This window comes from Phyllostomus discolor, chromosome 1, assembly GCF_004126475.2.
Source record: "Phyllostomus discolor isolate MPI-MPIP mPhyDis1 chromosome 1, mPhyDis1.pri.v3, whole genome shotgun sequence".
Classification (NCBI taxonomy): domain Eukaryota; kingdom Metazoa; phylum Chordata; class Mammalia; order Chiroptera; family Phyllostomidae; genus Phyllostomus; species Phyllostomus discolor.
The window spans coordinates 67,947,071-67,968,552 of record NC_040903.2 but is presented as its reverse complement, the minus strand read 5'-3'; the positions used below and the strand labels follow the sequence as shown (position 1 = coordinate 67,968,552).

At 39.3% G+C, this 21,482-nt stretch overlaps 2 protein-coding genes across 5 annotated transcripts in view; one reads left to right on the top strand and one right to left on the bottom strand.

The window, feature by feature from the left end:
* Window positions 1–13,843, bottom strand: part of CDC123 (cell division cycle 123) — a 51,646-nt gene extending 37,803 nt beyond the window's left edge. Inside the window, exons 1-4 of the mRNA XM_028507354.2 lie at window positions 13,549–13,843; window positions 9,421–9,492; window positions 3,820–3,877; window positions 3,518–3,550 (exon numbers count right to left, since the gene is read on the bottom strand). Coding sequence (XP_028363155.1) covers window positions 3,518–3,550; window positions 3,820–3,877; window positions 9,421–9,492; window positions 13,549–13,622 — 237 coding nt within the window. The 5' untranslated portion in view covers window positions 13,623–13,843. The remainder of the gene's footprint in view (window positions 1–3,517; window positions 3,551–3,819; window positions 3,878–9,420; window positions 9,493–13,548) is intronic.
* NUDT5 (nudix hydrolase 5) overlaps window positions 13,811–21,482 on the top strand; it is a 37,076-nt gene continuing 29,404 nt past the window's right edge. For 2 of the 4 annotated variants that reach the window (XM_036024300.1, XM_036024314.1), the window contains exon 1: window positions 13,971–14,128. The gene's annotated coding sequence lies outside the window, so the exon portion shown is untranslated. Of the gene's footprint in view, window positions 13,934–13,970; window positions 14,133–21,482 lie in introns of those variants that run through there. The other 2 variants (XM_036024312.1, XM_028505343.2) reach the window with 2 other exon arrangements.

The window sequence follows — 21,482 nt, the reverse complement described above, 5'->3', positions numbered from 1 at the left end:
TCCCTTCTCAGTTATCCAGTTCTAGCTGCCTCTTCTGACTATTCCACAAGGAGGTACATCGTAGGTAAGCAATGCCAGCGAAAAGTATCTCTTATGGATGCGAAATTTCTACCCTGGCTGATGGAAATCCACCTGTCTTCCCTCCCACACTGGAGGAAAAACTAGTTCTACCTCATTCGCATATTCCTTTCAATATTCCTAATCTATAAATGTGTCTGTTCTTTGGGTTCTCTTCGAACCAGTTATATAACAACTGCCTGACTCCCTCAGGAATTAAATAAAACATTCGAGGTATGTTAAAGAGTTGTATATCTTCAGGGGAGAATGGGAAGGGTTTACAGGAACAAATTTAAAGGACACGTGGACAAAAACTAGGGATGGGTGGTAATGGGAGGGAAGTAGGGAGGGTTGGGTGGGTTGGCTGGAATGGGAGTAAAAGGGAGAAAACTGTACTTGAACAATGATTAAAATTTAAAAAAGAAAAAAAGAGTTGTGTATCTATAAGGGAGTCATGGTCCCCCCTCTTTCTGAAAACTTGACTTCAACATATTTAACTAACAGTAATCTTTTAAGCTCATACATAGCTCAATGAATTGACTTAAATCTGTATAATAGATGTCTTGGAAAAGGTTCCATTCTAAGTGGAGTAAAATCCACACCTGAATCACATCTATGAACTTTCTGAGATCTGGGCTCACCTATATTTCCAACTTTATCCACCACATCCCTGCACCAAACCCACTGGGCAAACGGTTATTTCTTTTAAAATTTTTAAATCATAAAATGTTTAAAATACACAAAAGTATATACACCCATGTTCTTGGATCCAAACACTCAATAATTTGGCAAATATTCAACAATTTGATCCAGACCTTTATATTTCCTAAGGGGGGAAAGAAAACAGTACAATACAAATGAGGCTTTTTACCTCCTTTTTCTCCTCCCTAAGTCTTCCCAGTCCCCAAAGGAACCATCATTACAAAATTAGGCATATTCTTCTGTAGTCATGATTTTATACTTGTGATATACGTGCTTGTCTACAAAATACAACATTAAAAAGTTTTAACATAACTGCTGTCATTTGATATGTATACTTTCTGCAACCTAGCAGTACTCTTTGAAATTCACTATTGTGCTTTTGACATTTATCCATCTCTGGCTGCGTTTCTTTTTTTTTTTTCCTCCATTTTTAACTCAGTGTTTTTGTATCTGCACTAATGGACAATTGCCATTGGCCACAACCTTGTATTTTCCCACTTTGGGTCATGGCTCACATTCCCCTACTAAGAGCGTTCTTCTGCCATAAATGTCCCCTTGCCCTACATCTGGTTACGCCCAGTGAAACCCAGTCACTTTTTTCAACTAACTTTTTATTTTAAAACAATTTCAGAAGCATTAAAAGAGTAACAAAATTTCTGTCTCTTCACTCAGGCATTTTACTACATTTGCTTTATCATTCTCCCCTCAACTCCCTCTCAATATATAACTACGCAGGTGTTGTGTATTTATTTATATTTATGTATATAAAATGCACTTTTCTTCCTATATTCTTTTAAAGTAAGTTGAAGTCATGATGCCCATTTACTCCTAAATACAGTACTTCAGTACATATTTCCTAAAAAGTAGTAACACTTTTATATAACAACAAAATTATCAAAATCAGTGAGCTAACACTGAAAATACCACATTTCATCAACATCTCATTCAAAATGTACCCATTTTCCTAAAAAGTGTCATTTATAGCAAAAGAAAACATTTTTCTCTCACCCAGGATCCAGTCTAGAATCATGCATTACATTTAGTCATAAAGTCTGTTTAATATCCTTTAATCAGAGTAATAGTTCCTTTCTCTGTTCTTCATCTTTCATGACTTTGACATTTTTGAAACTTACAGGGCAGTTATTCTATATAATTTCCAAAACGATGAGTTTGTGGAATTTTCTTGATTAGATTCAGGTTACACTGTTTTAGCATGTGATGTGCATCTGATCAGAAAGCACACAATGTAGGTCTGTCCATCCTGACCAGGTTAACTTTGCTCACTTGACTAGCCAGGTCTTCCCACTATAAAGTTACTGTTTTTCCCTTTGAAATTAGTAAGTAATTTTGGTGGAGATGCTTTGAGAATATGCGAGTATGCTCTTTCTCATCAAATATCCACTCGCTAGTTTTAGCATCGACCCTGTGATATCTGCCAAATGGTGACTTCTAATTCTATCACTTCTTCTACATTTATCACATTTCTTCTGCATTGGTGCCTTTTCTACTATAAAGAAGGGCTTCCCCCTTTGCTTCCTGTATTTAATTTAATCATTTATGTCAGGGTGGGATCAAGGATTCTAATTTTGGTCAATGATTACAGTCCATCACTTCCATCGTCTGTTAGGATGCCCACCTACTCCGCCAGCGGGAGCCCACTCAAGCTGGCTTCTGGTTCCTTTCCGTCACGTCCCCATCATCCTCTGAGCACTTCCTCACCTTCGGACACAACAGACTGCTGCATGCTCATCTTTACACTTTCCTACCCCCAGTCTCAAGTTTCTCCAAGGAGCTTTGGTTTCCCTTCACGGAGAATGGTGTTTGGAAACCACAGAGCACCAGGGGTGCTCATTGCTGCTGTGATGTCATATACTATTACTTCTAGGCCTTAGTGAACAGTTCATTAAACAGACACACATGTATATTACTAATTTCTGTAGCTATCTATCTGTGTTTAAAAACATGAGTTGATATTGATAATCCTTACTGCTTTTAGGGTCCAGAGCAAATGTCACTTCTCCCTCTAATGGAGATCCCCTCAGTTGTAACTGTTCTCTTTGGTAAGATAGCATTTTGTCATCTTCACCCAAATTGGGGCATCTTTCCCTACTGATTTATAACTTCCATGATGGCAGGAATGAAATTATATTCATGATTTGTAACTTCATAGAACCCATTGTAATGCCCTGGAATGGCAGAAAACATATACACTGTACTGATAGAATTTTCAATAAAAAGAGAATGATTGCCCTGTATGACAACCAGAGTGAAATAAAACATGCCATCTTTCCCCTTCTGAATATGCTGGCATGCTCTTTTTACCTAAGGGAATATATCAGTTGAGGCATCTCTACCTTTTTTCTTGTGCCCTGGAAACCACACATCTTTCATTAAACAGAAGTATCTTATTTAAAATTCTATTAAAACGTACCCTCCCTCTATTAAAACTAGTCTCCTTCAACGTGCTTTTACATTTATTTATAGAAAATTTTATAAAAACCTTTCTCTATTATCTCAGGGTATGAGGAGTTTCATTCACCTACCATATTTTTAGAATACATTTTTTACTTTACTCATTCCTGTAGATACATTTTTATTTAAAAAATGATTCGAGTTATTTTCCTTAATAACAGATAATAGCCAACACAGAAAACACTGCTTGGAACGGTGGTGAATGGGAATCAGCGGCATGCGCTGGAACCCCGAAGCAGCTGTGTGACAGTGCGAGGCTGTCCCCGTGCTGGCACTTGGCTCTTACCGTGAGTGTGGCCGTGTTCTCATCATCTGACCACTGCATGGGCGAGAGGACAGAAAAGAAAATTAAATGTAGGTACTGTACAGGGCCTTCAAAAAGCAATGCTCCATGTAAAAATGATACATAAACAGGTGGCATCTTTTCCTGAACACAAAATATATGTAAATAAAAGTATTATAAAAGTGAGATTTTCATGTAATTTCTCACTTTAATGAATATATGCTAAGATATAAATGTCAGAACTATTTTAGAGATTATTGAAATGAGAAGAGTCTACAGAACAGAGTATTTTATTTTGAACCAACCTGTATTTCTTCTCCCTCATCATCACTATCTGGCTGAGAATGTGTTGGAGGATCTTCCCTAAAAGAACATAAAGCAAAAATTAAGCAAGAAAAAAGCTGTGGTACCAAGTAGACATAATTTCCGGTGTACTGAGTATATAAAAAGCCTTTCAATTAGGAAAAGTCTACTTTGTGAGACAGAAAGTAATAAAACCAATATGAAATTAATTAGAGTACCATAAAGATGGCAGAATAAAAACTGTCTGCCCTTTTCTCAGAAATCACTTAGAAACAATGGAAAGACAAACTCAAAGTCCACCTCTGATGACACTAAGAGTCGTCAACTCTAAATCCAGTGAATAAGAAAGTGCTGCTGAGACAAGGAAGGTTGAATGGAAGAAGACAGACACCAGAGGAGGCATCTGAAGAGCTGTTCTGCATGGCTGACAGAATACCCCTGAAGGGCAAGAATAGTTTGTTTATACAATGTAAACTAATTGTGTGAGCTGGTAGAGGTATGGGGGAAAGAGAGAGAAGGAAATCCTCAGACACACTCTCTTTATTTACTTATTTTTTTTTTAGCGAGGAAGGGAGAGGGAAGGAGAAACATCTCATTGGTTCATTCTTGTATCCATGGGGATTGAACCTGCAACCCGGGCATACTGGGATGATGTTCTAACCATCTGAGCTACCTGGCCAGGGCAGATACAATCTCTTTGAATAAGCAGGTATTGGATGGGGCCACTGAGCAGCCAATCTCATTGCATAGGGAAAGCAAAAGGTGAAAGAACTCTAAGGGGATAACAGCGTCCTGGCCCCTCCTCAACACCCAACTACAAACAACTGGCCTAGGAAGAACTCACATAATTAAAGCAATAATAATCAGAGTAATAGCCAGCACATGACCTATACCAAGATACTACAAGAACAAGGGAAATGGGGCCTCTGGCTAACCATGGACATTTATTTATCCCCAAGTTCCATTGGGAAACTCCACTAAAATGACAAGGAAGATCCCAAAGAGAAAGCTACAGAAGGAAGATGGCAACTCTAAAGTCCAGGAAACAGAAAGCCAGAGGGGACAGCCCACTGAACGTCAGCTAGAAGCTGGAGACCTCTGGATAATGAGACTGAAGCTCTGGGCTATAAACAGGGTGACTTGTGTGAGGTCCATACAAACGGCAGCAAGACTTACCCAGTCTTCCTCAACTTGCATACCTAAGCAACTAATCCTCCTCCACCCCCATGGGCAAGCAGGTTTATTCTCTGGGAAACAAGTGAACTAGAGAGGCTCAGGTCTCAGGTCCATAACAGCCCATGGCATATGCGAATGAATTGCTAGAAGAGGATAAGCAACAGTGTGAAAGCCATGAACAGTGAGACCCCTGGTTCCCGTCCTCCCACCCAGCTACCAGAATGTAGACGGATCAGAGAATCCTTCTCTGTGGAAACAGAACAAGCCCAGAGGGAAGACCTACAGATAATGTCATCTGGAATCTTTCATCAGTCCCTGCTGACAACTGGCAGTCTTCGTCAACAAGCCCCACCCAGGTCCACAGTTTCCAAGTGTGTGTGTGTTTATGTCCCTCACTCTTAAATACGAATACAGGCTTAAAATCATCATCAAACTAAAGAAGGGCTCCAAGAGAAAAAAGGTACATGGAACAAAGAAAGGCAAAAAACAAACCAAATGAAAAATATTTTAAACATGATTAATATCCTTAAAGATAAAAGAAGACAGCCCTGACTAGGGTGGATCAGTGGGCTGGGCTTCGCCCCAGGAGATGAGAGGTCACATGTTCAAGTCCCAGGCACATGCGTGGGTTGTGGTCAGATACCTGCTGGAGGCATGCAAGAGGCAGCCGATCTATGTTTCCCTCACACATTGGTATTTCTCTCCCTCTCTTTCCCCTTCTCATCCCCTCTAAAAATAAGTAAATAAACATTTTTTTTAATTTAAGAAAAGACCAAAGAAGATAATGCATTCATGAAACAACAGGAGGCTTTATAAGAAAGGAACAAAAGGGAAAGTTGAACTTGTAGAAAATGAAAAGAGCTGAAATTTGAGAATTCAAAATGAATGGCAAATCAAGGAAATTACCTGGAAAGTAGAACTACAACCACATAGAAACAGACAAGAAGAAGAAATAATAAAATAAGGAGAATTAATCCAGCAGCTCCCACATCTAAATAACAGTGGAGTTCCAGAAACAGAGGCAAGAAAATAAGAGGAAATTATCAAAGACATAATATTTTTAAATGTTCCAAAACTGAAAAATATATTTAAGTCTCCAGAATGAAAGGGCCCACCAGGATGTGGCACAATGGAAGAAAGGAAAAAAAACTTAGATGAAGTGCAAAGACGGCTACAATAATTCTTCCCATCACATTAGATAAGCCCCTTTGAAGGGTGACTTTGCTACTCTTCGATGAAGAAATAGCATTTATTTTCCCATCCCTTTCATTTAGACTGGTTTTAAGACTCTCTATGACCAACAAAAGGCAGCACAGATCCCTTGTGATTCTAAGCCTAGGAGCCAAAAAAGCCTTTTCAGCATCCACTCTTTTCATGAACACAGGCACCACTATGTGAAGAAGCTAAGATTAGACTTTTTGAGGATGAGACCACATGGAAAGAGAGGTCCAGCTGACAGTCAGCATCAGCCACCAGACATGTAAATGAGGCCATCCCATCTGGTCAAGCCACCATATCGTTACAGCTGCGTAAATGACTTTGGCAAGACCAACAGAGGACCTACCCAGTGCCAGGAATTATAGAGGCTCTGAAACTTTGGCCTATGTGCAAGCTAACAGGTAAGCCTACTTGGTTCCTAGCCTTGTGCATCCAGAAACTCAATTCTACAGAATTACAAAAAGTTGATTAAAACTGAGGAAACATGTGCATTAACCAAAATCACAACAGACTGATTAAACCAATGTATCGATTTCTTGATTTATAGAGGAAGATATGCCGTTCCCATGATTGCTAACGTAACACTTAGTATATCATACACCCTTAACAAATTTGAGTGAAACCATTTCTTAACAATGTACTTATACTATTATTTGTTAATTTCATCATCAACTTAAGAGATTATTCCTTGGCAGAGCTGTGAAGGTTCAAAGCACGAACATATCTAATATGTATTTTATAATTGGCATCTACTATCATTCTGCCTTAAGAAAGACAGGTCAGGAAAGAAAGGACCAAAAAGGGACAGTGAGGATTAGTACTTGGGTGCACTGTGAATCAAACCACCTGAGGCACACCTAATTTGTGGGCCTGATGCAAGTTATCACCTCTACTACAAAAGAGCTAAAACGTTCACATAGCATAGTAATAGATACAGCTATGGAATTCTATAAATAATACTTTAAACATACACACTCATTCAACAAACTTACTATCTGAACTCAGGGAGACAAAAAGATTAGGATAGCAAAGGATACACTGAGAGAGATACACACCCGAGCCCACACACAAAACACAAAAGTAGACTTTAGAAAGACATGTGTGAAAAAAGCTTCTCCATGATGAAACCCAACACAGATGAATCTCAGAAGCATTATACTGAATTAAGGATGCTGGCCACGAAAGAATACATACTATATGATTCCACTTAACATGAAGCTCTAGAACTGACAAAACTAAGCTATGGAGACAGAAATCAGACCAGTATTTACCTCAGTGGGAATGGGAAGGGGGGTGGAGGTAAAAGGACAGACCAAAAAGGGACACGAGGGACTTTCTGGGGAATGGAAATGGTCGATATTCTCAATGGAGTGGTAATGAAATACGTGTATATATTTATCAAAACTCATCAAATCATACCTTCAAAAACTGTGCATTGTATTGTAAATGTACCTCATTTAAATTATACCTATAATTTTCAAGAAGAAATGAGAGTAATTCTTGCCACTTCCTTCTCCGTCACCAAGTTTCGAAGGTATGAACTCCATTCACTTTTCCCACTCCAACGGCACCACCTCAGTTCAAGCCACTGCCAGTTCACACTTGCTCCAATGCAACCCTCCTAACGGGTGTGCAAGTCCCACACGGTAACCAGTCATTGTTCACAAACTGAAATCTGCTGAAGTCACTCCTGCTCAGAGCCCTTCAATACCTTCCTACCAAACTCACAAGAAATTTGAGGATCTTTAACATGACCCCCCCACACACACACCTCAGCCTGAACCCTAACCACCTCTCATTTCAATGGACTGAATCTCACACCACTCACCCCTACCATGCTCGAAACACATGACCCTCTCTCATTAGTTTCTTGCATGTAAAGATCTTTCATAACTCAGAGCCCTCCTTAATACTGTTACCTCAGCCTAGAAGATTCTTCCCTCTACCCTTCAACTGACTACGCTCTACCCTTCAACTGACTACGCTCTACCCAAACTCTGTATCTCAGAGGCTTATAAGTTACTTCTTCAGAGTGTTCCCTGACCCTGCCTGCAACCCTCTGCCTCACTCCAACCCCCAGTGACTTAGTATGTCAGCGCTCTCCCCATTCCCTTCACAGCGTTATCACAATTTTTCACCTATATATTTACTGGTGTGTTTGTTTAATGTTCAGACTGAAATTAATGATGATCTGAGAGTAGTTAGTACTTCTTAAGAGCACATAACATACTAGGCATTGGGCTAACATTTTACATATTATCTCGTTATCCCTGCCACAAACCTATGAGGTTCATTCTATGATATCAGACAAGAAAATGAAGGCACAGAAAGTTATCAGTTTTACAAGATGAAAAAAGTTCTGGAGATAGATGGTGGTGATGGTTGTGCAACATTTACATGTACTTAATACCAATAAACTATCCACTTTAAAACAGTTAACATGGTAAATTTTATGTTATCTACATTGTACCACAGTAAAACAAAACAATTCCTGAGAAAAGAGAAAATTATTTCCAACCTAGAACTGCAAAAAAAGAGTGATGTACAAAACAGCAAGGGTTAGCTTTAGGCTACTTTGGAAAGGATGGTGATAGAGGCATGCTAGGATAACATGATTTCCAAGTAGAGACCTGAATGAACACATTGGAATATCATTAAATTGTATAATGCTTAAACTTGTTCAAGTTTACACTAAAAAGACTAAAGCACAGTGACTTCCTTTTATAAATAGAGGGACTGTATGAACAGAGAAAGTGGAGGTGGGGCCATGGTGAGTTAACTGTGGCGAACAAAATGCTAAGGATGTACATGATACACCCCCGTAAAGCTTTCTGTTTGCGAAGAACGTGATTTTTTACCTTAAAAACTGAAGAATCCCATAGGGTGATAACCTCCCTTGCCCTCCCCATCTCCAGAAGGAATAGGTACCATCGCATCCATTTTCTAAAGGCAGAGAGAAAGGAATTGCCCAATTTTGTAACTAGCAATTATTAGAGAAAGAAGTACTCAGTTTTGAAAATCTTAATAATTGAGCACTGACAAAAAATACAGGATAAAGATCAGCACATAATTTTAGCTAGGGAAAAACAGGGGGGAAGAGGAAGGTACCAAAACTAATATATTTATTTCACATGGCAATAGCTGAGATTTAATAAGTACAACATTCTTTACGATAAAAGTATTAAAAATGTTTTTCTAATATACTTTACCTTCCTGAAACCACCAGAGTTCCATCATCAAGTAAGTAATCCTTCACATTCTGAGGAAGTGGAAGAATGACACTAAAAAGAAAAAACAAAAACCATAAATCAAAAAAGGCATCATTTTAAAAGGCCAAGCATAAGCAGAAAGAAAAACATTCCAAACTCAATATTTTAATTACTTGTTCCCATTATTAGAATACGAAGTGGGAAATGTTAATGATGTACATTTGGTGTCAGCAAACTAGGAATTAGAATAATATGATTAAATATTGTTTAAGCTAAATTAGGTCCAAAAAATTACCACAATTGTCTTTGTGGTAAAGAAACACAAGTCAGCCAAATCCAAAGAAACAGGCTGAAATCACAGTATGAAAGCAACAAACTCAAAAAAATCCTGAGTACAATGATTATGTGCCTTTAGAAATTAGAGAGCAGCAGACAACTGCAGCAACACAGGAAACGCAGCAAACAAATCAGAAGATGAATAGCACCTGACCACCTTCCAGGAGAGAGGGCAGAGGCTGACTTAGTTCTGGAAACCATTCTTTGGTTGGCAATGAGCACAGAAGCCTAAGAATACATGCTATGTGTGGATGTGTTTTGGTGGCCTCATACTTAACTGATCACCAGAGCAGCAAAGCTCTTTAACTGGTCATGCTTTAGTTTAATTCCATCTTTAATATTAAAATGGCTGCACAAACATTCACCAATTTTGATAAGTTTTTTTAAAAAGGCACACTGATATGACAGCTGTCACAATACAATCTAATAAAATTGTTTCTTTTGAAGTTAAAGACAACTAAGCACTACTAGAGCCAGCATACAGAAAAACTGTAATGGACTTTTTGACCAACCCAATAGTTTTGGCCACCCCTGTATGTCAACTAATTAGAAAGAAGTAAGCCTTTCCAGGTATTTAACTCTCATGAAACCAGCCAATTAACCTATAAGTATAATAAATCCAAGGTTCTTGCAAACATTCCAATACTATTTAAAAATGTAAAAATTTTTCTTATATAGTTTAATGTATCACCATTCTGAACTAATTACACAATTTAAATTAGAACCAAAAGGCTAATCTGTTTTTTATATATGCTGGTTATCCTCAAAATGGCAAATTTTTAAAGATATTAAATAAACTTAGAAAAAAAGATAAAACTATTACGTTTGAATTATTTCATCACCTCTATATTTAACCTAGCTCTCCTGGAGTTAAAGATATTACTTCATCAAGTAATAATATCATCCCAATAGAATTAGAGACAACCTTTCCAAGAAAATATGAAATTTTTCTTCTCAGGGGTTTAATACTAAGAAACACTGGCAGGGACATCAGCTCCTACAAGTCCAGGGTGATTTTCTTGACCACAGTGAGAAAAGATAGAGCTCTCTTTTATATCAATAAAGTCTCTCACTCCCCAAATCAATTATTTCAGAGTCCATGTCATTTGTTTTTGAGTCCTACTACTTCTCAAGTCTGATTTGAATTTGGACTTTTCCTCCAGGCTGAATCTAATCATCTCTTGATTAGATTCAATGTATCTATTTACTGTTTGATTCCATTCTGAATTATTTGCATATTCTTCCTATTTGACGGTCTACAACTCATAGATACTAGCTGACATCTCATTAGATTTTAGTTCTCTTGAGCCACTAAGTTCTATAGTCACAGCTCTAAAGTCATCCTCATGATGTTATCTTGCATTATGTTAAGTAAGTTAAGAAGGATACCAAGGTGATTCCATTAAGAGTGCAAAGCCCATGAGGGGAAAAAGGAAAAATCACAGCACAGTATGGTAAGAGCTGTACCGAGATACACCAAGTAGCTCCAAAACTCGGAGGGGGAAAGGAACCATGCCTGAAAGACTGAAGTCATACGTAAGTCATTGCCAGGCACACTTTACAAGTAAGGCTGTTAGAGAAGAGCTTAAATCAGTCACTGAAATATATTATGCAGGTGAGAATCCAATGAGGCTTAACTGGAAGATATAAAAGAATTAAATGACAAAGTACACCATCAGGTTGATACAGTTCTTTATACAGACAAGTTACTCTAGAGTAGAAGAGCCTTTTATAAGAGTAATATAACTTTAATGTTTGAGGAAAGAAACAGATTTTGAAAGGTAAAGTGGATGGCCCAAAGCCTTCCAGCTAATTTTCTTAAACCTGAGTCCAAGTCCTAGAACTTCTCAAAAAATATACTTCTATTCTTACCTGCATAATCATCTCTCTGAGCCATAATTAATAAACACCAGATAATAATGCTGAGTCAAAAACCAGAATAGTCAGTCCCTCAGCATTAAAGCTGACAATGATAATACAATTCCACCGTATTGGCCTGGGTTGTGAGGGCTATCCTGCCTTATGTTAGGACCAGTGATATTACCAGAGAACTAATTAGACTGAAGAGTTTAAACAGTAAAGAATGGTTTCAAGAAACACAACTTAGTCATGGACGGTTTAGAAAATCCCACCTCTTGGTTTATTTTTCACTCTCAGCTTAATATGAATGTTACATACTTAAAGTGAACTAAAATTCCTTTGCTTCAATGGATATTTGATTAAGTAAAAAATGCAGCAACATGCAGCATACCTGTTTACTATATGTCAGAAACAGTGACAAGCATTTTAACTGCTTTATCTTATTTAATGCCCATGACAATCCTATTATTGTCTCAATTTTGCAGATGGAAATTAGAGAGATTAAGCACTTTACTCAAGATGCTGGTGGAACCGAAATTCAAAGTCAGGTAGATGGTCCTGACTCCAATTCTTAACTGTTATATTTTCTTCTGAGGGGGAAAAAAAAAAAAAAAAAACTACACCAGAGGTTACAAAAGAACTGCACAGAAAGCAAATGTCAGTTTTAAGTGCACCCAGTGTGAAAATGTCTGACAGGTTCACAAACATACTTTATATCATACCAACCCAAAATAAACAAATCTATCATCACCTCAGACCCAAAGCCTATTTCAGTTACGCCAGGTAACGAAGGACTGGCATATCATATAAGAAGACTACTTCTGTGATAGGAGGTAAAGTCCAATTCTGCTGCTGAAGACCTCTTCGTTTTGGTGTGACTTTTACCATCTTCAAATGCAAAGATTATCTTCCTTTGAGCTGCTCTAACCTCCATTACACCATGGTAACAGGAAGAAGTCTATGTGTGAACAAGAGATGGAAAAGAATTGTCTTAAATAATCTTGTGCTCTTTCAATCTCTCGGAATTTCAAAACTGTTTCCCTCCGCATTCACACTCTGCACTAAGAGGACAGAATGAAAAGCAGAAGACAGTAAATACCTAAGTAAGAGTCAATCTTGGCCTAAATTACAGAAAATAGTATCCACGGACATGCAGTTCTTTCATATATTCCTCTTAGTGAGTAAAAGTGTACTCGTGCATCGTGCTCCGATGTTATGATCGCTTTTGAACATTTGGGGATATTCTCCTAGCTGCCCTGCCTACAATACCTGAATTTCCTGGGTGAAGGATCAAACAGTTAATCCCATGTTTGCCTTGAAAACTAGGGACGGATTCCTTTTTTGTAGACTAGAGAACTAGAAAACAAACAGTTTCACAACTTTTCCAGATAGCTTCCTCTCGCGTGATGTGACCATCCCTAACAACATGTGATTACACTTTACTTACGCCTTCCATATATACTGTCACATTGGAGCTTTACAATATTATTTGAGGTGGGGTGTGTATCATTGTTCTTATTTTATGACACTGAAAGCAAGTAAATCCCCCGGTGGGTTAGTAAGCGGCAAAGCCGGGACTACCCAGTTCTCCTGATCACCATCCCTCTCTGGTAATTCTAAAAATAATGATGAACTCCTAAGTCTAAACTGGCGTAAACCACTACTCGGCAGCCTCCGACCTTCTCTGAACCATTACATATCCTTCTACCTCCTTTATCACACCCTGATAAGCAAGAGAACTCACCGCAAATACGGATCGACTTCATTAATTCCCCACCTGAAATGCCACTATGAAGCCGAAATCTTGGCCCTGGCGCTCCCATACAGTCGTTACAAGGCCTACCATTTTTTTTTTTTTTTTTAAGATAGAATTCGCCCAAAATGTCGGGAGTTCCCTTTTGCTATCGCCCCGGCATAGCCCCTCCGTCTTACCTCTTGATGGTAAGGCTTCGGAACAGTGGGTACCATGCAGAGAACTGACAGTGCAACACATGCTCCTTCTTCATCCTCCAGCGGTAGCCGTACGCTCTCTCTCTCTCTCCCTCCCTCCCTCCAGTACCCTCCCGGAACCCACCTCTCCAGTTCCGGAAATGCCCGCCGAGCTATTTTGGTTCCCGGACCCTTCCGGTCCATAAAACAAAGAGGACGTGCTAGAAAAAGGAACAGAGAATTGTGGGGAGTACTTTTAGTGTACACACGCACGCACACACACACACCACAGTTTGGGTCCTAGGAATGGAATTCCAAAATATTGAGAAGGGGACTTTAAGAACTGCGAGACTCCACTTTCTCAGCAGGACGCGCACTGCCCCGGAAGGTAATCATTTAAAGCAGTATCACTGGCTGGGGTTCTACGGGTGCCGGGAGAGGGCAGTCCTCTTATAACTGCGCGGCGCGGCCGTGACTCAATCAGTAGCGCCGGCATCTCTGGAGAGTTCAGCGTTGGATTTGTGCTTTCTTCTTTCGTCCCCCTTCCCAAAGGAGTACCCTTTCCTTCACCCCACACCTTGGAGTAGGTAACTGGGCGCGGGCCAGTCACGTACAAGATCTATTTGGGGAAGAGGGCGGGAGCACACGTGCGTGCTGGCAGCAGCACGCGCCTCTCCCTGGTGTTTGCACTGGGCTCGCATCCGGGGCTGCGAGGGGGCGGCCGCAGCGGACGCGCGGAAAGGCGGGCCAAGTTCTTGGGGAAACCAGGAACTGGAATAGAAGAGCTTGAGATATGGGGGGGTACAGAAATCAGGAAACATCGTATTTATATATTTATTTGAGTGCAGTGGGTGAGGCATCTGCAAAGAGGAAAGGAATAACCCTGCTGCTTTCGTGGGGGAGGGTTATGAAAAATAGGGAAAGAATCCCATCTGTACGATCCTAGGGAGTAAGACTTTGGAAGTATAAGAGGCGAGGTACATTTGGGAGAATAGAGGAGAGGGGAGAGGTTTCTCCTTTGAGCATCAAGTTCATTTGTACCAGCCCCGCAAAATCGGCAGCCTGGAAAAGCCAGATTTTATCAGTATCCATGCCATGCTGGAACCATAAGACTGGCAGAATCTTACCTCGCACTTGTAATATCATTCCTATTCCCTCCTCTTCCCTCCCTATCACCCTGTCATCTACTTTCCCTTATTCTGTAATGACGTGTCAGGTGGGAACCAGAAACTAGAACATTGAGGAAGTTCGCTTGTTTCTTGAATTAAAAAAATTAATTCAAGAGAAATTACTACCAGCTGAGAAACGCCTTTTAATCCAAGCACTTGCCTCTTACAGTCTCATGCCTCGGGCTTATCCCAGGTACCTGTGCCTAAAGGTGCACATTTTAGATGCCTTCTTTAAATTGCATAACTCACTGGTCCATCTAAACAGTTTTGAATTAGAAAGGTAAGAAACCGACAACAGGCATCTTGAGAAACATATTCATTAGAATAATTACTAGGTCCTCTGCCTACCAGGGGTTAGAAATTTCCCCCCCAGGCATGTGCATTGTTTCATGTTTTGTTTTTCTCAAAAATGTTACTGGTTAAGTGGTTTAGTTGGGAGCATTACTTTTAAAGATATTTTTAAAGCATAGCCAGATACTAGATTATAATGTTGCAGTGTTTGTTGAGGGAAGGGGCAGCGGTAGTGATTTCATAAGTACTTCTGAGGTCCAGGATTATGCAATCCTTTCTGTTTTGAGGGGGGGAAAAAAGCAATATTCCACATACATTAGGAGAATGATGCCAAGCTAATAGTGACCTCATGCCAGATGGGGCAGTCACTCACATACTGTTTTGATCTACCTAGGAGTAAACACGTTACAGCAAAGGAAATGTTAGCACTGCTCAGGGTGAATTTAGGTAAGGTCTTTTTCTCTTGAAAATAGGAATTAGGAGATGTATAAGAGAAAGTAGAAACCCAAAACAGTCATTCTGGGAGGAGTAATACAGTAATAACTGCCCAGGAAACTTGAGTGTGGAGGTTGTTCAGTAACTTGTTTTACTCACAGTTGATTCATATAACCTGTTACACATTTATCCAGAACCAAATAAATTGACATTACAAACAGATGGTCCAGTATTTTGAATGGATACAGCAAAATTCGCTTTCACTATTTTTTAGCCACTGTGTTTGTTTTCATTTAGCCATTAAGTGTTTATATTCATGAAGTTCCTTCAATAAAACCTTTACAACAATGGAAATAGTTGCTTTTTCTCATGCATATCAAAAAATGTCAGTAGCGTAATAATTGGGTGTTACTGTGCAGTTACAGATTAAATAATGAAAAAAAATGTTCTTCTCTGAATCCATAACATGACTTCTGCATTTCCAACTGTCTGCTGATTTTCTCCCCTTGGAAATCTTGCCAACATCACAAAATCAGGGAGTCCAAATTTGAACAGTGCACCACCCCACCACCTCTGTCCCAGTGTCCTTAAAGATCATCTCCTTGGAATTAGCTTTGGAAACCCCTTCCCCAGAAACTGTTTTAGGAAAAGGAACAAAGTCTTATGGGCAAGAAATTAAATTTTGCCACTGCTACCACCCTAGGCTAAACTATTCTAAGAGGTTCTTTACTGTAAGGGTTATAGTGGAATCCATTAAATTTCCCAAGGGTAATTAACAGTTCACTCTTGCCAACTAGACTAGAACTCAGTATAACAATTATAAATCACCAAGTAGCATAATTTACATAAAAAGGTAATTACCTGTCTGCCCACCCAACCCCCATACCTGCCAAAAAAGAAAAAAAACTTTCAATACCTTTCCATCATTAACAAATTAAGTACAGGAAAGTTATTATCTGAGGATAATTTTTACCAGCCAAGAAAAGCTCACTTAAAGAGAATCCATTTGATATGGATACCAAAATCTTAACATAAATGGTACAAAAAAACTGGTCAAAATAGTAGCTTAAAACTAAATTTTAAAGTTTTATGATTATAGCCAAAATTACTACATAGAACAATACTAATTGTCTCTCTTCATTATAAATTTAGTGGTTTTTTAAGTTGTTATTCTGAAAGAATATAGAGTGGCATCTTAGACATGTCCAAGCATTTGATGTTTGACTGTAACACAATACAGAGTCATAAAGTTATTTTTGCAAACACTGATCTTCACCCATTTAATTTCTTTCAGAATGCATTGATTTTTCTGCCCAGTGATTCAGCTTTTCCAACTGCCTGACCTTCAATTTGTCAGATTCTTTGCTTATGATTTGACCACCTACATCTTCTATTTGGTTGAGAATAGATGGTATTTATAATAAATTTCATCTGGCCAGAGACTAGCCAACGTATAATTTCATGTTGTGATTTTTGCTTCCATTTTGCAACTTCAGCAAACTGCACATTGAGATTTGAGTATGGTAGTAATTTGAATAAAAATAATGAGCTTGAGTGCAAACTTCACAGCCTGGCTTTTGAGATTCTCAATTTAATTTGTTGAATCTTAACTCCCACTTAACTTTAATACAGCTGTTATTACTAATACTAAAATATCCAAGTTTGTGAAAAAATAATCATTATATTCCTTGGGTGGGAAATTGAAAGAGCTAACTCCAAGAGGAGTTTACATAGCAACAAGAGTTTGGGGCATGCCAGTTAGAGTTTGACAAAAAATTTCTGAGATGTTCTGAATTAAAATAACAGCTTCCAGAGAATGAGAGAAATTGACAAAACAGCCCGTTAATAGCTGTGAAACGGCGCTGACAAGACTGCTCACATTTCAGTATATCTGTTGGCATTTAGGATTAATTTCCAGGTGGCTATTAATCCCATTATCGAAAAGTCACCAGCCCTGTACAACCCCAGGAGCATCCCCTTATTTACATATGAATTTCCCTTCTTCCCACATCAAATCTACAGAAGCCTACACTTTGTGGACTCTGGAGCTCATCCTGAAACTAGCCCCCCTTACCTTCCTCCATCCTGTGTCTAGCTAATACATTGATGGGTCCTTCTAGAATGGCTTACATCTCTGTGACCCCTCTGATCTATAAAAATACTTGCAAATCTGGGGGAAGGCAGACATACTGTCTTTCCTACCGCTATATGTTTCAGGGGGGATAGATACCATTCTCCAAGACAAGTTGTCTTTTTTTGCTAGCAGTGGCCTGATAAACCCTTTCTTTTAAAAAGACTGAGTTGTAGAAGTTAAAAGCTTTAACAGGTTGTTGGGTGATTTGCCTGCAAAGGCATCTAGCCAAATCAGTCTTTGGAGATGTGCTGTAAATAGTAACATTATCCATTATATGTGAGTTGTGTTGTTTTGTTTTTTAAGAGGTTGGGGAGGGAAAGCTTGGGAACCACCAGACTTGTCAAACTGTCTTATAACTTAGCAGCCCTTCCCCCATATAGTGTCTGCTTTGTGGCGGTACCTTCTACTTGGAATGCTTTCCCTGTCTTCTTGGTCTGTAAATCTCATGTTAATATTGGACTACCTTTTAGTGGTAGCATTTAAAAAGTCTACAATTTTCCCTGCCTCCCAAGTGTATGTGATTTGTCCCTCATTTAAAGCATTATGGTATTGCATTATCTCTATAGCAGACATTTATCCTATGGTTATTTGCGAAACAGTAAGATCCCGAAGGGCAGGAATAGCGGTCAATTTGCACTTGGTATACATTCAAACATTTCAACTGCCCATGCTCTCAAAGTTAAAGAGACTACTGTACAGGCATTCAAAATCCTGCATCCTGGAAAAATTACACATTTGACACACCATAGACTTTTCACTGTTCAAACTGAACAGTTAAAATGGCTTATGTGAATTAAAACAGTAGAGCATTCAACATTATGTACATGGGTATTTCTTTTAAGTATAGCCCACATTGTAGATAACCTTAAATTCTGGCTAATGGAATGAATAAAATTCAAATTAAACATGATTTTTTTCATTTTTTAAAAGATTTTTATTTCTTTAGAGAGGGAAGGGAGGGAGAAAGAGAGAGAGAGAAACATCAATGTGCGGTTGCTGGGGGCTGTGGCCTACAACCCGGGCATGTGCCCTGACTGGGAATTGAACCTGCGATGCTTTGGTTTGCAGCCCACACTCAATCCACTGAGCTACACCAGCCAGGGCAAATTAAACATGATTTTTAAACCTCAACATAGCATTGAGTAAGCTTAGGAAAGCTATTCTATCACGGCAAAGGAGACAGGAGTGTGAAGCATGGAATGGAAACCTGGTTTGTTTCTGCACTGTGTTACTTGTAGCAACTGGCCCTCAACTGACACCATTTAGAATGATGCTAAAAAAATTTTTTTGTTTCTGTAGTATTTTTGAGATGCTTTTATAATCCTGAACATTTTGGGAATCAGTATTGTTTGTTTGTTTTTCCATCAATATTTCAAACTATACTTTTGAAATCGTTAATCACATTTTTTATTATTCCCACAGTCAGTAGATTGCTACAGAACACTATTTCCCCTTGGGGCTGATTACATTAAGGTAATTACCCTAGAGAAGCCACGCCCTTTTTGCCACTTTTTTCCTTTTGTAATTTCTGCCTGAAGCTTCTTTTGTTTTTGTTTTTCAGCTAACATTCTAGCTTAAATATTTTTAATATTTGTCTGAAACAGCTACATTTGCTGACCTAGGCTTGATCTTTTGATTAAACGCTGTTTACTAATTTGAGTTTAGCTAACTTGGGTAACCTCTGAAAATCTAGTGGACAATATAAAGATATAAACCTGTGGGACCTACCAGATCATTTAAATGCCTTAAAAGTTTTATGTAAATCTCAAATTAGCAGCCTCTTTGACCCTAATGATACTTAGGGCTGAGGGAAAGACCCCTATGTTCTTCAAAATTAGGTGTTACAGACCAGTTTGTGTCGACTTTCTGGGAATCCAGACTATGAAGACTTTTCATATAGAATATTATGGATTATCTAGCTCTTCCCTCAGTACCTTCTAGTGGTACTTTTTAAGACTGTAATTCTCTACTTTTAAGAAATGGAGATATGTACAGAAAAGTTTTTTTAATGTGTATTTTATTGATTAGGCTCTTACAATTGTACCAATTTATTCCCCTTTGCCTCCCTCCACCCAACTCTCCCTACTGTCTCTGGCAATCCCCACACCATTATTCATGTCCATGGGTCATGCCTGTAAATTCTTTAGCTACTCCATTTCCTATACTGTACTTTACATTCCCATGGCTATTCTGTAACTCCCTATTTGTACTTCTTAATCCCCTCACCTCTTCACCCATTCCCCTTCACCCCTCTCCCATCTGGCAGCCATCCAAATGCTCTCAGTATCCATGATTCTTTGTTCTTGTTTGCTTAGTTTTTTAGATTCACTTGTTGACAGGTATACATTGCCATTTTATTGGTCACAGTTTTGATCTTTTTCTTAAATAAGTCCCTTTAACATTTCATATAATAATGGTTTGGTGATGGTGAACTCCTTTAGTTTTTCTTGTCTAGGAAACTATCTTCCCTTCCATTCTAAATGACAGCTTTGCTGGGTAGAGCAATCTTGGCTGTAGGTCCCTGCTTTTCATGACTTTGAGTATTCTTGCCAATCCCTTCAAACCTACAAAGTTTCTTTTGGGAAATCAGCTGAAAGTCTTGTGGAAACTCCCCTGTAGGTAATTATATGCTTTTCTCTTGTTGCTTTTAAGATTACCTCTTTAACCTTTGGCATTTTAATTATGATGTGTCTTGGAGTGGCCTCTTGGCATCCATCCTGTTTGGGACTCTGTGCTTCCTGGATTTGCATGTTTATCACCTTCCCCAAATTAGGGAAGTTTTCTTTCATTATTTATTCAGGTAGATTCCCAGTTTCTTGCTCGTTCTCTTCTTTTGGCGCCCTTATGAGGGGATGTAGGGCCACTTGAAGTTGTCCCAGAAGCTACTTATATTATCCTCATTCTTTTGGATTCCTTTTTTTGTTCTGAGTGGGTGTTGCTTCCTTATGTTCCAAATCATTGATTTGATTCTTGGCTTCATCCAATCTACTTATGTTCCCTGTAAATTCTTCTTTATTTCAGTTACTGTATCCTTTGTTTTTGGATCTCTTTTATGCTTCTGTGGTCCTCATTAAGTTCCTTGAGCATCCTTCCTTTTTTTAATAATGTGGGGGTATTTTTGCCTTTTTTAAAAAAAATTTTTGTTTGTTTATTTTTAGAGGGGGGGGATGGTAAGGAGAAGGAGAGAGAAACATCAATGTGTGGTTGCCTCACGAGCACCCCTTACTGGGGACCTGACCTGCAACCCAGGCATGTGCCCTGGCTGGAACTGAACTGGCAAACCTTTGGTGCACAGGCCGGTGCTCAGATTTCTGAGCCACACCAGCCAGGGCTAAGTTCCTTCAGCATCATTAAAACCGGTAATCTGAACTCTGCCTCTGATTGATTGCTTATCTTCATGCTGTTCAGCTCTTTCTCTGGAGTTTTGATCTGTTCTGTGACTTAGGCCATGTTTCTTTGTGTCCTCATTTTGGCAGCCTCCCAGTGTTTGCTTCTGTATATTAGGTAGAGCTGCTATGACTGTGTCTTGGTAGAGTGACCTAATACAGTAGGTGTCCTGCAGGGTCCAATGGCAGAGCCTCCCCTGTCACCCAACCTGGGTACTTGAGCTGCACCCTTAATTTGGGCTGAGTATACCCTCTTCTTATAGTTGAGCCTTGGTTACTGGTGGCAGGTCAGTGGGAGAGATGTCCAAGCCAGTCAGTTGCAAGGATTGACTGTGACCACTGACCATCAACCTCCACTCTCTGTGGAGGATCAGCTGTGCAGGGGCAGGGTGGTGGTGCTAGGACGTGGTCCGTAGCTGTCCACTGGGTGCCCAGGCGCTGGTGTTTCCTGGGTTGTGCAGGCCAGGGTCAGCCCCCACCTTTGTTTTGCCAGGGGCCACCCTGCCTGGGCTATAAAGCAGT